The following is a 15,312-nucleotide window of genomic DNA, read 5'->3' on the forward strand; positions in this document are numbered from 1 at the left end:
GTTTACTCCCCACGTGAATAATAATAATAATAAACACGACTCGCCATGAATTGGCTGAAATCGAATAAATAAAACTACGAAGCAGCAGAAGCCTCCTGAAAAACGATAGTCCCTTAACTCAGTGTGGGCGCGTCGTGGATAAATGAGCAAACTTATGAATCGAAGTAAATCAGTAAAGTGGGTTGCTGATGCGTCTCTACGTACTTCCGAGTGGTACCGTGTTGTTCTTGAGTGGGCGTGGAGTGAGTGCTGAGTGATGTTGAGTCAGTGAATCAGAGCTGAGTGTCGTGGCTTCACTGATGCCGGACCTCAACTCCCACTCTCCCCTCTCCCTCCCCCTCTCTGTTCAAGATGTCTACCTTATACGGCTAAACGATGCTCTTGTGTTGCTTCTGGTCAGCATTCGCGTGGATGTTAACACGCGAAATGTCCCTTCTCTCTGCCCTCTTTATACCACCATCTCTCTGTACCCCCCACCTCTCTCTGCACCCCCCCCCCCTCTCTCTGTACCCCCCCCCACCTCTCTCTCTGTACCCCCCCCCCCACCTCTCTCTCTGTACCCCCCCACCTCTCTCTCTGTACCCCCCCCCCCCCCCCACCTTTCTCTCTGTACCCCCCCCCACCTCTCTCTCTGTACCCCCACCCCACCCCCCTCTGCCCTGGCCTCCAGGTGAGGCCCTGGGCTCGGAGCAGGCCAAGAGGCGACGCAAGCAGCGGCGGAACCGCACGACGTTCAACAGCGCGCAGCTCGCGGCGCTGGAGCGCGTGTTCGAGCGCACGCACTACCCGGACGCGTTCGTGCGCGAGGAGCTGGCACGGCGCGTCAACCTCAGCGAGGCGCGCGTGCAGGTTGGGGGGGGGGGTAGAGGGAGGGGGGGTGACGAGAAAGGGGGCAGGGGGGGTAGGAGAGAGGGATGGAGCACAGGTGATACATCTGCCAGTCATCACGGTCAGTCAAACCATGGCACCTGGGTCCGTCCCGTGACCTCCTGTCAGCAGCGAGCCTTCGATTCTTCACGTGGCCTCAAAGTGCACCTGGCCTGGCACAGGCGCCGTGGTGACATCACTGCCACTTAGCGGCCGTCCATAAAGGACGTCACGCACCTAGGGGGGGGGGGGTCAGACATTTGTGACGATGTGTGACGAGGGGAGGGGGTTTGAGAAATGTGACGTCACATAAAAATGTGCAACTTTAAATAAATATAGACAACACGTTCTACTTAATTAAATTGACTTTTTGATAAATGTTTTCTCCTATAACATCAGAGTGCAGCGGCACATTAAATACGCACTACAATGACAATAGTTTATAGCGATTTGAAGCATGTTTTTTGGGGGGGAGGGGCAGAGCTTTGTGACGTAATATTTGAGGGGGGGTCTGACTTTTTGTGACGCCGTGTGACGAGGGGGGGGGGTCAAAAATCGTCTAAAATCACGTGACGTCATTTATGGACGGCCCCTTAGTGGCGAATGGCGGCTGTTGTCTCCATGTGGCGCACGTGTGTGTGTCTCCACGTGTGTGTGTCTCCGCGTGTGTGTGTCTCCGCGTGTGTGTGTGTCTCCGCGTGTGTGTGTGTCTCCACGTGTGTGTATCTCCGCGTGTGTGTGTCTCCACGTGTGTGTGTGTCTCTGCGTGTGTGTGTGTCTCCACGTGTGTGTGTCTCCGTGTGTGTGTGTCTCCACGTGTATGTATCTCCGCGTGTATGTGTGTCTCCACGTGTGTGTGTCTCCGCGTGTGTGTCTCCGCGTGTTTGTCTCCGCGTGTTTGTGTATCTCCACGTGTGTGTCTCCACGTGTGTGTGTGTCTCTACGTGGCTCAGGTGTGTGTGTATCTCCACGTGTGTGTGTCTCCACGTGTGTGTGTGTGTCTCTACGTGGCTCAGGTGTGTGTGTGTGTATTCCCCAGGTGTGGTTCCAGAACCGCCGCGCCAAGTTCCGGCGGAACGAGCGCGCGCTGCTGGCCACGCGCAGCGCGGGCCGTGTGTTCGCCGCGAGCGGCGAAGCCGCCGTCGAGCAGCCGATGGCTGCCCGGCCTGCGCCCCTCGCGGCGCCCGACTTCCTCTCCTGGCCTCCCGCCTCGGCCGCATCCTACGGGTATCGCGGGGGGGAGGGGGAGTGGGGTGGGGGGTGAGAGATCCCATTCTTACCCTATCCCCACCACCTCCATTGCTCACTCACCAACTCACTCATTCCCCACATTCATCCCTCCTCCATTCATCTACCACCTCCCTCACTGACCCACTCACTCCCCAACTCCCTCCCTACATCCATCTCCACTGCAACCCTATATCCATCCTTCCCTTCTCTCCATCCATCGCTCCCTCCAACCTATTCCTGTACGCCTCCCTCCCCTTCCCTGCATACCTCATTCCCGTGTCCCTGCGTGTCTCCGCGTGTCCCCGTGTCCCCGCGCGGTCGTCTCACTGCGTGTCTCTGCGTCTCAGGGCCATGTCCGCGTACAGCTCTGGCGGCGCGGTCAGCGGCCCGGGCCCTGGGGTGCACATGGCGAGCAGCATCGCGAGCCTGCGCCTCAAGGCCAAGGAGTACAGCCTGCAGCGCAACCAGGTGTCCACCGTCAACTGACAGCGCGCCGGGCGGACGACCGGGCTGCTGGGGAAACTGGGGGACAGACAGATGGACAACCGGGAGGGCACATGGACAATTGAGAAGACAAACACAGACAGAGACAGGCAGGTGGAAAATTACTTTGACAGCCACAACAACCAGGCTACCAGGCAACCAAGCAACCAAGAACGTTACGGATGGACAGGTGGACAACTGGGTGACCACATGTCCAATCAAGTGTCAGAGACACTGGGTGACCACGTGTCCAATCAAGTATCAGAGACACTGGGTGACCACGTGTCCAATCAAGTATCAGAGACACTGGGTGACCACGTGTCCAATCAAGTGTCAGAGACACTGGGTGACCACGTATCCAATCAAGTATCAGCGACACTGGGTGACCACGTGTCCAATCAAGTATCAGAGACACTGGGTGACCACGTGTCCAATCAAGTGTCAGAGACACTGGGTGACCACGTGTCCAATCAAGTATCAGAGACACTGGGTGACCACGTGTCCAATCAAGTGTCAGAGACACTGGGTGACCACGTGTCCAATCAAGTATCAGAGACACTGGGTGACCACGTGTCCAATCAAGTATCAGCGACACTGGGTGACCACGTGTCCAATCAAGTATCAGAGACACTGGGTGACCACGTGTCCAATCAGGTATCAGAGACACTGGGTGACCACGTGTCCAATCAAGTATCAGAGACACTGGGTGACCACGTGTCCAATCAAGTATCAGCGACACTGGGTGACCACGTGTCCAATCAAGTATCAGCGACACTGGGTGACCACGTGTCCAATCAAGTGTCAGCGACACTGGGTGACCACGTGTCCAATCAAGTATCAGCGACACTGGGTGACCACGTGTCCAATCAAGTGTCAGCGACACTGGGTGACCACGTGTCCAATCAAGTGTCAGCGACACTGGGTGACCACGTGTCCAATCAAGTGTCAGCGACACTGGGTGACCACGTGTCCAATCAAGTATCAGCGACACTGGGTGACCACGTGTCCAATCAAGTGTCAGCGACACTGGGTGACCACGTGTCCAATCAAGTGTCAGCGACACTGGGTGACCACGTGTCCAATCAAGTGTCAGCGACACTGGGTGACCACGTGTCCAATCAAGTGTCAGAGACACTGGGTGACCACGTGTCCAATCAAGTGTCAGCGACACTGGGTGACCAGGGGACAACCAGGGAGACAGGTGGACAACTGGGGAGCTAAACGAGCAGGTGTCTACCATCAGCCGACGACAACACCAGACAAGCAACCGGCAACTAGGAAACCAGGCAACCGAGCTACCAGGGGTCAACTCGGAGGACAACTGGACAGACAGGCAGCCAAGCAACCAGGCGACCAGGCAACAGGTGCCCACTGAGCTACCGAGCAACCAGGAAACTCCGCATGCAGTCAGCCATCCAGCCAGCCAACCTCCTATCCCACCAGTCATGCATCCACCCATGGGGTGGAGTGGACGGCCAGAGGAGATTCGTTAGAGAATTAAGGAGTCTCTGTGTGAGTCTGCGGGTCTCCATGTGAGTCCATGTGTCTCTGTGTGATTCTGTGACTGGGGGAAAGAGCGTCCCATCACTCACATCATCGATTGCCGTTGCCCAACCACGCACACTTTAGTAATCCGGCCAAGGAATGGAATGCGTTCGAGGGGACGTTCACCGAGGAAACGGAGCGACGAAATCAGTCCGTGGTGAGGTGCTCAATGGATTGTTGTATCGTGAGGATGGTGAGAGGCGGTGATGACTTGAGCAGGCCTTCATCCGGCAGAGGACACAACATGGCCGATGATGACAACGACTAAGAATCCCTCATGGCAAACCCAACGCAGAACGTGATGGGAATTCGATCCGTTCCGTCCGGTGGCACACGAAGTGGATGAGTTGAGTGAGTGAGTGGGCTGATGGGGGCGCCTCTGTCTCGCCTGCAGAGGGAAGGAGCCGCCCACCCCCCTCCCGGACACGCAGAGGGACCCCGAGAAATCTCTGCGCCCCCCCCCCCGCCAAAGAGTCCCTAAGACGCCCCCTCTCTGAGGTTTCAACAAAGTCCAGGCGAGCTCCACCGAGAAGAGGACCATGTACAGATGTTTACTCCGTACTATTGATTTAACTCTTGATGCTGTTGTTTATTGTTGTTTATGATGAATATTTTTGTATGACTCGACCTTTAATAAGAAACTCAAAGCTGACCCTCACTTGTGATGATGATAGTGAAGATGATCATGGTACTTGTGATGGTGACCCTGATGATACCTGTCATGGTGTGTGTAATGATGATGTCGGTGATAATGATGATGTATGTGATGTCATTATTAGTTATGCTAATGTATGTGATAATGTGGTAATGATGATGATGTCTTATAATAATGGTGACGCATGTGATGATGATGATGATGATAACTGTGATGATGCTGCTGATGTATCTGATGAGGATGTATGCTGATGATGTTCGTGACGCTATCCGTGATGGTGATGTATGTGATGTTTCATAATGATGATGGCAATAAGCGGGGTGATGACGGTGCCCGTGATGATGATGATCTCGATGGGTTACAGCCCGTTCTCTGCGTCCGCGGTGTAACGGCGCTGTACACGTGAGGTGAAGCCAATAAAGTCCCTACATTACGCCTTACGGACCGCTTTCCCGGATCTTCCCGAATTTCCCTGTTCCTTCCCTGCCCTTCCCAACCCTTCGTTACCCTTCATGGCTCTTCACGGTCCTTCCTGAGTCTTCCCAGTTCTTCCCTTCATGGATATCCCCGCCTCTTCCCCGAGCCACGCTCTCTCTGCAAATGACTTATCAACCGCCGGTAGGGTCAATCTACCAGGGAAACGACTGGAAATGCGATTGACTGCGATTCCACATTCATATGGCGGGGGCCAGGGCATCTAAAGGATGACCCAATGTTGAATTTGTGCGAAGCGGGGCTGCTCATTTTCCCACAGTGAATGCTGATGCTACTGCTGATGCCTGTGATTATTATCATTTCGCTGATGCTGCTGATTATGATGATGCTTGTGATGCATGTGATTATGATAACGCTGCTGCTGCGTATGATATCGCCGACTCTGCTGAGTGTGTCACTGATGATGACGATCTCGTTGCTAAGTGACCCCCGTACCGCGACTGACCGCATCAACGCTAGCCCACGTGATAATTGCGACCACCTGCGATAGCAGTACAGCAGGTAGGTTGTTGCTGCAGAGGAGACCAGCCCGCACACGATACAAGTGAGCGGCGTGTAATGTGGGGGGGGGCGGGATTCCGTGTCCTGTCGGCCGGCTCGAGAGAGACCTCGGAGGTGAATGCGTCCCGGTTCGAGCCCCGTTGCTGTTCACTCAGCGGCCGCCAGAGGGCGCCACTGCCCCGGGTGACCACGCCGGGAGGAGCGAGCCACGTCAAGAACTCCGTTTCGTGTCCTCCACATCATCAATCATCATCGGCGATGGTCTATCCACTGCTGGGTGAAGGCCGCCCCAAGCCGTCGACACCTCTCGCAGTCTCGCGATGTTGCCACGCGTCTCGCTGCTGCCCGCGAGCTGATTCCATGGCTCCGTCTCCGCCGTGAGCGCCCCCTCGAGCGTGACCTCCGTCTCTCTCCGCTTTGGCTGCCACTCTGTCGTTAGCGGCCACCGTCCCCGCTGAGCCGTGACGTGTCCGGCCCAAGGCCACTCACTTCTCTAAACAGCCAATGCGATGATCTTTATTATTGGGTCAGGTCACGTTAAGTAAAATGTGAGTCGTACACCCTCCTCCACCCGACGCAGACAACGAAGTTGAAGAACTGTTATTTCGCTCCTCTTACTCTTTGGTTCTTTCGGTAAAGTCACGTGATCCCTGCAGTCACGAAAACTTCAAATCGAGATTCGCTCCTCTCGTCTCGTTAGAGGCGTGGCCAGCCATGGGGCGTGGCCCGGCTGGGCGCGACTTCCTGATTCGCTGTCGGGGAGGGAGGGGGCGTGTCCATGACGGACGTCGTGGATGGGCGTGGTCGAGGGCGAGGAGGGCGTGGTCAGGTTGAGTCCGGTAAACGCCTCGTCTGGCGAGCCTGCGTTGGCAATGATGTGCAAGCACAAACAACTCAACAACCACAAACAACAACTCAACAACCACAAACAACAGCTCAACACAAACGACAACACAACATACTCTCAGTTCTTTCGGTAAAGTCACGTAGGTAAAAAAATGAAATTAAAATTAATAAAAATAAATATAAATTGTAATTTCATTTTTTTTCCTACGTGACTTTACCGAAAGAACTGAGAGTATGAATCCTTGCAGTCACGAAAGCTTCAAATCTAGAAAAGGCAACACAACAGCCACATGCCGCTGAGGGGCGTGGCCAACTGTCAAAGAGGCGTGGCCACGCCCGCAAGGGGGTGTGGTCTACTTTAGGGGGCGTGGCCAGTGCGTGGTGAAAGGACTGAAAGCAACGGCCGCGGACAGTTGCAGGGGGTGGTGGTGTGGCCAACCGGAAAGGGGCGTGGCCAGCTATGGTGGGGGCGTGACCAGACGCGAAGGGGGCGTGGTCTCGCTCCCGTCGTGCTACTCGCGCAAATGGCGCCGTTTGAACGCGGACCGATTCCGTCTCCCGCGCAGCTGCCTCAGCGCAGCCGCCACTTGCCGTAAACAAAACTTCTCGCCTCTCACTCAACTCCGAGCCGGAATCGCTCTGCGCCTCTCGTCATCTATAAAAAGAAACATTCATCACCGTCTCTGGAGTTTGATGGGAGGGAGGAAGACGGAGGTGCAGGATACGCGGAGCCATGGACTCGGTTGTGGGAGACGACCCCAGCCTGCCCGGGGACCTGAGGTGCGGCTCCGCGTGGCTCCGTGTCGTGGATGGGTCTCTGTTGTCTTATGTCTTTGTGTACATTCACGTGGCTCTACGAGGGCTCCATGTGGCTCCGTGTGGCTTCGTGAGCCCCCTTGTTGCGACTCCACGCGGCCCCACGTCGTGCCGTGCGGCCCAGTGTGTTGCCCATCTGTGTGTAATTGTGTGAACCCCAGTCGGTTCGTGCTCCGTGTAACACGTGCACGCTTGGGCGACCAATGTTATGATTCGTAATTGAGTTTTGGGTCCTATCGCGAAAATAAATGCGTGTCGTAACCCCTCCTCCACCCGACACAAGTTGTCACGTGACGTACACACGCCCCAATGTTGATGTTGCAGAGCGATCCACACACATTTGACAATTGTGCAGGGACGGGCTGCTGGGAGCCTTGGGCCTTGCATATACTTTGTAAGTTGGCTGTGTCGGGTGGAGGAGGGTTTACGACACATTTTATTGACCCAAAAATAAAAAGAAGACAGTAACGTGTCCGGAGGTTGCATCTTCACTTGGAGCACAACACTGCATGTCGGGGCATGCACCAGTCAATGTCTCCTTGCTAATGTGTGCCTTGCGAATTGCGCCGGTTCAGATGAACCGCGTACGGTGGTGTATCGACCAGGGACGTTCTACCTGCCGTGTGTGCATGTCGAGAGCACCTCCGATTAGCGCGGTTGGCTCCGTACGATGCGATAGAAGTTCAATAATCTGTTGTACCTACACAAGGAGCAGCAGGGCGGCAGAGCCTACGGCCCGCGGGCCACAAGCAACAACACACGACCACACTTATCACGACCCACCAACACACGAGGCCTAACTCTTTGACACCGCCTGAGGATAATGTGTATTCATCCCTGAAACCATTTTAGCTGTGTGTCTTTAATAAAGGGCTGCGACCCGGCATCAGCCACATTTAAATTGTACAGTATATAAATTGTCCAATATTTAGGTTGCCTTTCGGCATTACCCTCCGCTGTTGCTAATTAACCAGATGACTTAACAAATGTGCCCACGTGACACCTTGATTTGATTGGCTCTATCGCTGGGTGGAGGGTTATGTTTAACGAATTGGGATTATTCCAACACGATCTCATGCTAAATAAACCAATTAGGAATTTTCCACAACGTGTTGGAGGAAAGCAGGCGCAAGCATTGCATTAGTGCAGTTGGAGGGAGCCGCAATTGTTTTTGCTTTGCTATTTTAAAGCGCTAAAGTGTGGGTGAATGTGTGGTTCTTGCCTGTCGGAGTAAGGGAGGACAGGTGGTGCAACTGCCTGGGGTCTGTCCCGTGACCTTGTGCCAGCGAGCGAGCTTTCCACACTTCGCACCATGTCCTGGAAGTGCACCTAGCCTGTTTGTTTTATTTTGTTTTGTTTTATTTTATTTTCATTAATTTTGATGTTTTACCTACGTGACTTTACCGAAAAAAACCTAAGAATATGCACCTAGCCTGGCACAAGCGCTGTGGTGACGTCACCGCTCCTTCGCGGTTAATGGCGGTTGCTGTTGTTAGTGTTGCTCGCCAAAGGAATTTCAAAGTTCTCTTCGGCCCCCAGAAAAAGGGGTCTGTTGAGGCTGGGGTAGTGAGCAGATGCGCCACTTGCATCAGTGTTGGCAGGCCTGGAGCAGACGGAGCTGCACAAAACGAGACGGAGAATAATTGTCGAATTCCATCCCTTGGCTGCCCACTCCTAGCAACGTGTTCTGCCCACACCCTCTTACGCTTCCAAACAGTTTGAACGATGTTATTAACATGGGAACCACGTTTCCACGGATGATGTCATTAACATACGATTAATGGAATCATTCAAACTGTGAGGAAAAGGCTTGGGGGGGGGGTGTAGGACTCGTCATGGCTAGAAGGGACGATGGCGGACGGGCAAGAATAATAATGGAGCGGCAGCCAAGAAATGAAACGCGTCCGAGAGGACGTGGACTAGGGAAGATGGAGCGATGAAATTGGCTCCTGTGCAGGTGCTGGGTGGATTATTACATTGCAGGATCATTAAACGGGGTGGTAGCTTAGGGACACTGTCATCCAGCAGTGGATTATTCATGGATGATGATGAAAATATTTATTTGCCTTGAGGACAGGAATGCCCAGCAGTGTGAACCTACCCCCCCCCCCCCATCAGTGCTGTGTTTCCACTCGGCTCAATTTCGGAACTGTCTAAATTCTGTGGGCGGATTTTGGGGCCCACGTCAGAACTTGGGCCGAGTGGAAATACGTCAACAAATGTGTCAAGTTCAGTCAGTTGGAGACGGAGGGAACTTTTCCATTTATGTTTAATTTAACTTTGTCGGCAACGCAATCCTGGACCTTTTATTCGCAGGTATTTCCTGGAAAGTCTTACTAGGAAGTGTTTCTGGCCAGCCCTTCCCACCTCACGCCATGGCTCGGGTTACTCGGCAAATTATGAAGACACCGCTTTTTTTTATAAGCAACTTGATTTGTTCTTCAACCTGAGTTGTGTGGAGAAATCAACTCAACTCATGCCAACTTGAGTCGTGTTGAGTCGACTCGAGTTGCCTCTCCCATGGAAGCAAGGCATCACAAGACAGGGGATCTAGGAAGACCAGGGATCCACGAGAGCTCCACGCAAGCGTAGACTTGGCAGGGGCCAGGGGGTCTCGGTGAAGACACGGGAACTGTGAGGCCCAGGGGATCTATGAAGATGGGGGGGGGGGACGTGAGGCAGGGGAAAGGACGGGGAATTCTGGAGGAGGCCAGGTCTCTCATTTGCAAGAGTGACCTGAGCCAATGAAATGACAACAGAAATAACAGGAATTTACTATAACAACGAAACAAATACAAATCGGGGCAAAAACAACCACATTGCAGAAGAAATCAGAAGCACTGCACAAACATGAATCAATATAACCCATGAAGTTGGATGAAAAATGTAAGCAACAGCTCCAAAGTGGATTTCGGGTGATTACAGCACTATAAATGTCAACAGACTGGGACATGTTTCAAATACACAGAGCGATGGAGGCAGTGTACCCACCAAAGCAGGAGGACGGGGGAATGGTGAGGTCACGAGACCCCGTAATACAGGGGGACCCACAGAGGCAGGGGACCCACAGAGGCAGGGAACCTGGTGCCAGTTGGGGGTAAGGACTCGGGGGGGATAGGCAGCTGTGTGGTGGATCGGCTCTGACTGACACGGCTAGCGGCGTGGTGCCGTGGTGAGACGTTGGATCCACGGTGACGTCACGATGCGCTGAGCGAGCGAGAGGCGATGTGCTCAGTGTTGTGTTCTGCCAGGAATGTGCGCGCGTGCGTGCGCGCGCGTGCGTGTGTGCATTTGTTTGCGCGTTGTGTGCGCACACACCGCCTAACGGGACGCGAGCCGCCACTCCTGGGTCCCCTTCCCAGGCACTCTTGTAGCTGGAGAAGACCTCCTCTATGTCCGCTCAGCCTGAAACTGGTAACTTGCGATGGTTGCGATGTGGCACAGACAGGTGGTGGTGTGCTGTGGTTGAAGTTATTCGCACACAAGTGGTGTGTTGCGGCTCGAGAAGTGGGGTGTTGTGGTTTGAGTGCAATACACACAGTTGGTGGTGTGTTGTGGCAGTGTTATTCACGCTCAGGTGGTGTGTTGGGATTAACGGTGAGACAAGTGGTGTGTGTTCATCTGAGTGAGACATAGATTGTGTGTTGCGGTTGGATTTGAAACCGTGCCGTGCTGAGTTCTCTGCCATTACTGTGAACACACGACGTTAAAATGTGTATTTATATCGCATCTAAATGTGACCGTGTTCATGATTATTTTGTCGCCTGGACTTGAACAGTGGTCAGGAGTCTGGAGCTCTATGTGAGTCTCTGGATTGCTGTTTGAATCTGTGGTTCCTAATGCGATTTTATGAGTTTTTTATGGAATGTGAGTCTGTGGCTTTCTATGTGCATTTTCTGTTTCACAATGTTAGTTTGTTGGCCTCTATTTTAATCTATGGATCTCTTTGTGAGTCTTTGGATCTCTCAGGGGGTTTATGGTTCTGTGTGGGAATCTATGGGTTTCTATACAAGTCTACACTGCGCAATGTAATACAGTGTGTATTTACTTAGTATCTAAATATGACTGCATCAGCAGTCAGTCACAGGCAGAGGAGAGGAGCAAGTTCTGGAGCTTGGATGTGAATAGGGGCAGAGGGATTCTATGGGTCTCTCTGTCAGTGTGAGTTTAAGGATCTCTACGTAAGACTCTGCGAGTCTATCGTTGTCTGCGTCAGTTTACGGGCCTACGCGAGTTTTATTTGTGTTGTCTAAGGGTCTCCATGTGCGTAGCAATCACCGTGTGAGTCTACGGGTCTATGTGAGTCTACGGGTCTATGTGAGTCTATGGGTCTCTTTTTGAGGATATGGACTTGAACAGGCGCAAGAGGCCGGCGTCACAGCCCGGGGCACGACGCCACTGACGTCAGGCGTCGCCCCGGTGCCGCCAGCTGTGTTTTCCGAGCAGTGCTGATAATCCGCGTGTGCGGTCGCAGTGTCCCTGGTCTCTCACCGTGCCACGTGGGTACCGGCCCGTGTGTGTGTGTGCATGTGTCTCCGGTGAAATATGTCCCGTCGGTGGAGATGCGTGGTGGGGGTGCTATTGGCGCATATTATTATTATTATTGTCGGTGAAATATAACTCGTGATTTCAGCACGGTTATCTAAGGTAAACGTGATCAAATAAGATGAATTTATAGGCCCAGTTTGGGCGACCCCTCTGGTCCGCCTCTGGTCCATGGTGATTTTGGGAGACTTATTTGAGGATAACATGAATTTAGGAATGGAGTTCAGATTAACTTTACAATAAAACTGTACAATATAGCTGTCATTGGTCATATATCCCAGTGCTGAAATGAACCTGCAGATTACTCGGTTAGGATCACACTGCAGAAGCATTTCCCCATACTGCAAAACACTTTTATCAGGAACCTCCTGAACAGAGAGTCTTAAGACCCAGTGAGGCTTTCCTGGGTAAAGAGTGGAATAATAGAAATAATAATTTGCCAACAATTTTAGGTCACTGTTATTGGGTAAATTATATGGATAATGTAATGAATGTAGCAAATCCAGGAGACCACTTCTGGGTTACTTATCCACGTATAATTGCGGACAATAGGGCTATTTTGTCTCCACATCGAGGTGGTCCCTCTCATAGGCGGATAATAGGAAGAGGCTATTGGTTTTTCATAGGATATTTTGCATATTGATTGGGGATTCGGGTATTAGAAGTGACGGGTAATAGGGCCACGGATAGGAGGGGTTTCACTGCAAAGACTTGAGTGCATCACGACTTGCGTGTGTAATGACCTGGTTGTATAACGACTCGGATGTGTACAAATTGCAAGTCATTTAATATGAATAGCGTGCATCTTATGTAATCGATAAGGACAAGTACAATTAGACACTTGTACACTGAATGCAAGAACAGATTTTAATCGATAAATCTGCGTTGTTGCATTTCTACTCTGATGAAATCACGACAGTGAACTCACTCAACCATTCATTGAGATTATTCAGTAGCGACCTCAGTAGTGAACTCGTGCGGTCGTGACCACTCCCATTAGTGAACTCCAACAGTAGTGAACCTGGTAGTGATCAAACACAGTTGTGAACTCATTCCTTTGTGAACTCATTCAGTGTTCAACTTACCCCAGTCGTGACCTTGGTATTGACCTCACAGTAGGTAGAAACCTTTCTGTGGTGATCCCACGCTTTTGTTATATCGTTCATGAGTGAACTTGTCGGTAGTGGTCTCACACGGTAGTGATGTTGCACAAAGGAAACGCCTGTCCTATCCCACTTTGTGGCTTGGACCTGGGTTGCAGCAGCAGCTGTTGTTGGCTGTGCTGCACACGCACACACGTACGCACGCGCGCTTGTGCCCCGACGCTATATTTAACGCGTTTCTTGCGGAGGAATTCGGGCCGTATCGCCTGTCACCCGAACCGGCCGCCCGCGGGGCCGCGATTGCTGCCGCGATCGCCTGTCCAAGGTTAGCCGTGGAAATAGCGGCATCTTGCAGCCCTCGCCGCCCACTGTTTACGAAAACAGATGCGGGCAGAGTCCGTTACAGGCCTCCTCACCCACTCGCCACGGTAATGCCAAGCCACCCCTGTGCGAGGAGTAGGCAGATGACCGATCCTTTTGTGAGAACAGTTGAGGGTGTGTTATGATTATTATGATTTCGCTTGTTTACTCAGGAATGCCTCACGGAGTCTGATTTGGGGGCGATGTTGCTGCTGCTGTGCGTGATTCCAGTTGAGTGATTTACATTTAAGTTTTTAGCATTGGGGAAGTTTGGGCCGATACCAGGTATGTTTTGAGCTATGGGAGGAAACCGGAGAACACGGAGGAAACCCATGCAGAACAGGGGGGGGAGAATACAAACTGCTCACAGTAAGGATCCAGAATTGGGAATTGAACTCAGAAACGTCTTGCTGTGAGGCAGGAGTGTTACCACTGTGCCACCACCCTGCCACCCAATTATTTTGCACTGTTGGTATTATTGGGCAGTGTGTGAAAACGTGTCACTGTATTTTGTGCCCTTATAAGTCACTGCGTACATCATATCGTGTTCACTGCTTGCGGAATCAAGTAGGCACGCCGGGCTTGTTGCCCATAGTAGGAGGTGGGACAGAGGCAGCCGTTTTCTAACATCTTCGTATCTCTACGGATCCCTTGGAGTATTGTGTTGAGTTTTCTCCGGGCACTCTTCCATAATTTCATTTTAAACATTGGTGATACTTCCCATCGCAGGACCCTCCTGAAAATGAGCCTTGAGACTCAGCCGTGGCTTTGTTTGTATAAATAAAGGACTTATTGTTGTTGTTACGCCGCGTCTGTTGAGTTCTGCGCCAGCTCCGGTGCCCCTGGCGCTCTTCGGCCGGCCGCTGGGGCCATTAAACATTGATGCCGCCCGGTCGGTGCCTTTGTGTGGCCGTGTGGGGTCGGTGAGCGAGCGAAAGTGTGGGTGAGCAAGCAGATGGGTGGGTGAGCCAGAGGGTGTGCGAGTGGGTGAATGAGCAAGCAAGCGAAAGTGTGGGTGAGAAAACGGGTGGGCGGTAGTGTGGGAGAGCGAATGGGTGAGTTGGTGTATGCCCAAGAGAGTGGATAAGTAGCTGTAAGAGTGAGTGGCAACGTGGGTGAGTGGGTGGATGGTTGAATGGCATCGTGAGTGGGCTGTCAAGTGAGCCAGTGGGTCTATGTATGGGCAATGGAGAGATCGGTTGTGTGGGTCAGTTGGTGGATTTGTGAGTACATGGATGAATAGCAGTGTGAGTGATTTAATGGATGATTGAGTGAATCGTGGATGAGTCGGAGAAAGTGGGTAGATGGGTGGGTGAGTTCTCAAGTGAGCGAGTAAATGAGTGGATGAGCGAGTGAGCGACAGTGTAGGTGAGTGAGTGAGTAAATAGGTGAATGCAAGTGAGTGATTGGATGGGTGGATTGGTTTACAGTGAGCCAGAGAGTGGTTGGGTGAACAAGAGCGTTAACGGCTGAGCAGAAGGTGTACAGACCAGTGCAAGAGTGAGTGAGTGACCAAGTAGGTGAGCGGGTGGTTGAATTGATATGTCATAGGTGAGTTATGAGGAGAGCGGGCACAGCACTAAGTGGTCATGAACGCCGGGGGAATTACGTCTGGCAAAAGCTTGCGAATGACCGTGGAGTTCACACTGGGTTGTTGAACTGTTGGCCAAGCAGGCAGTGTACATGCGTGTACGTGCGTGTGTGGCACGTGGCGTCCTCGTGCGAAGCTTCACGGGGTGATGAAGGGTTAATAATAATATAATAACTGCAAATGTGAGACACGGAATGTTGAGGGTCCACGGCAAACAGCAGCGCAGTCCGTGAAGTCGTGTAGCGTCTGGAATCAACACTGCCCACATACATACG

The 15,312-nt window shown here is 52.5% G+C and overlaps 2 protein-coding genes across 10 annotated transcripts in view; both read left to right on the forward strand.

The window, feature by feature from the left end:
• Positions 1-5,220, forward strand: part of LOC144724212 (LIM/homeobox protein Lhx8-like) — a 192,452-nt gene extending 187,232 nt beyond the window's left edge. For 5 of the 7 annotated variants that reach the window (XM_078603139.1, XM_078603141.1, XM_078603138.1 and 2 more), the window contains exons 8-9: positions 1,907-2,094; positions 2,445-3,510. In XM_078603139.1, coding sequence (XP_078459265.1) covers positions 1,907-2,094; positions 2,445-2,666 — 410 coding nt within the window. In that variant the 3' untranslated portion in view covers positions 2,667-3,510. Of the gene's footprint in view, positions 1-1,400; positions 2,095-2,444 lie in introns of those variants that run through there. The other 2 variants (XM_078603144.1, XM_078603137.1) reach the window with 2 other exon arrangements.
• A 1,855-nt stretch (positions 5,221-7,075) lies between these two features.
• The window catches only part of LOC144724214 (uncharacterized), a 67,402-nt gene continuing 59,165 nt past the window's right edge, over positions 7,076-15,312 (forward strand). For 2 of the 3 annotated variants that reach the window (XM_078603150.1, XM_078603151.1), the window contains exon 1: positions 7,076-7,402. In XM_078603150.1, the coding sequence (XP_078459276.1) occupies positions 7,356-7,402 (47 nt within the window). In that variant the 5' untranslated portion in view covers positions 7,076-7,355. Of the gene's footprint in view, positions 7,403-10,676; positions 10,853-15,312 lie in introns of those variants that run through there. The other variant, XM_078603152.1, reaches the window with a different exon arrangement.

The sequence above is a fragment of the Lampetra planeri genome, chromosome 20, assembly GCF_965212315.1.
Source record: "Lampetra planeri chromosome 20, kcLamPlan1.2.h2, whole genome shotgun sequence".
Lineage (NCBI taxonomy): Eukaryota > Metazoa > Chordata > Hyperoartia > Petromyzontiformes > Petromyzontidae > Lampetra > Lampetra planeri.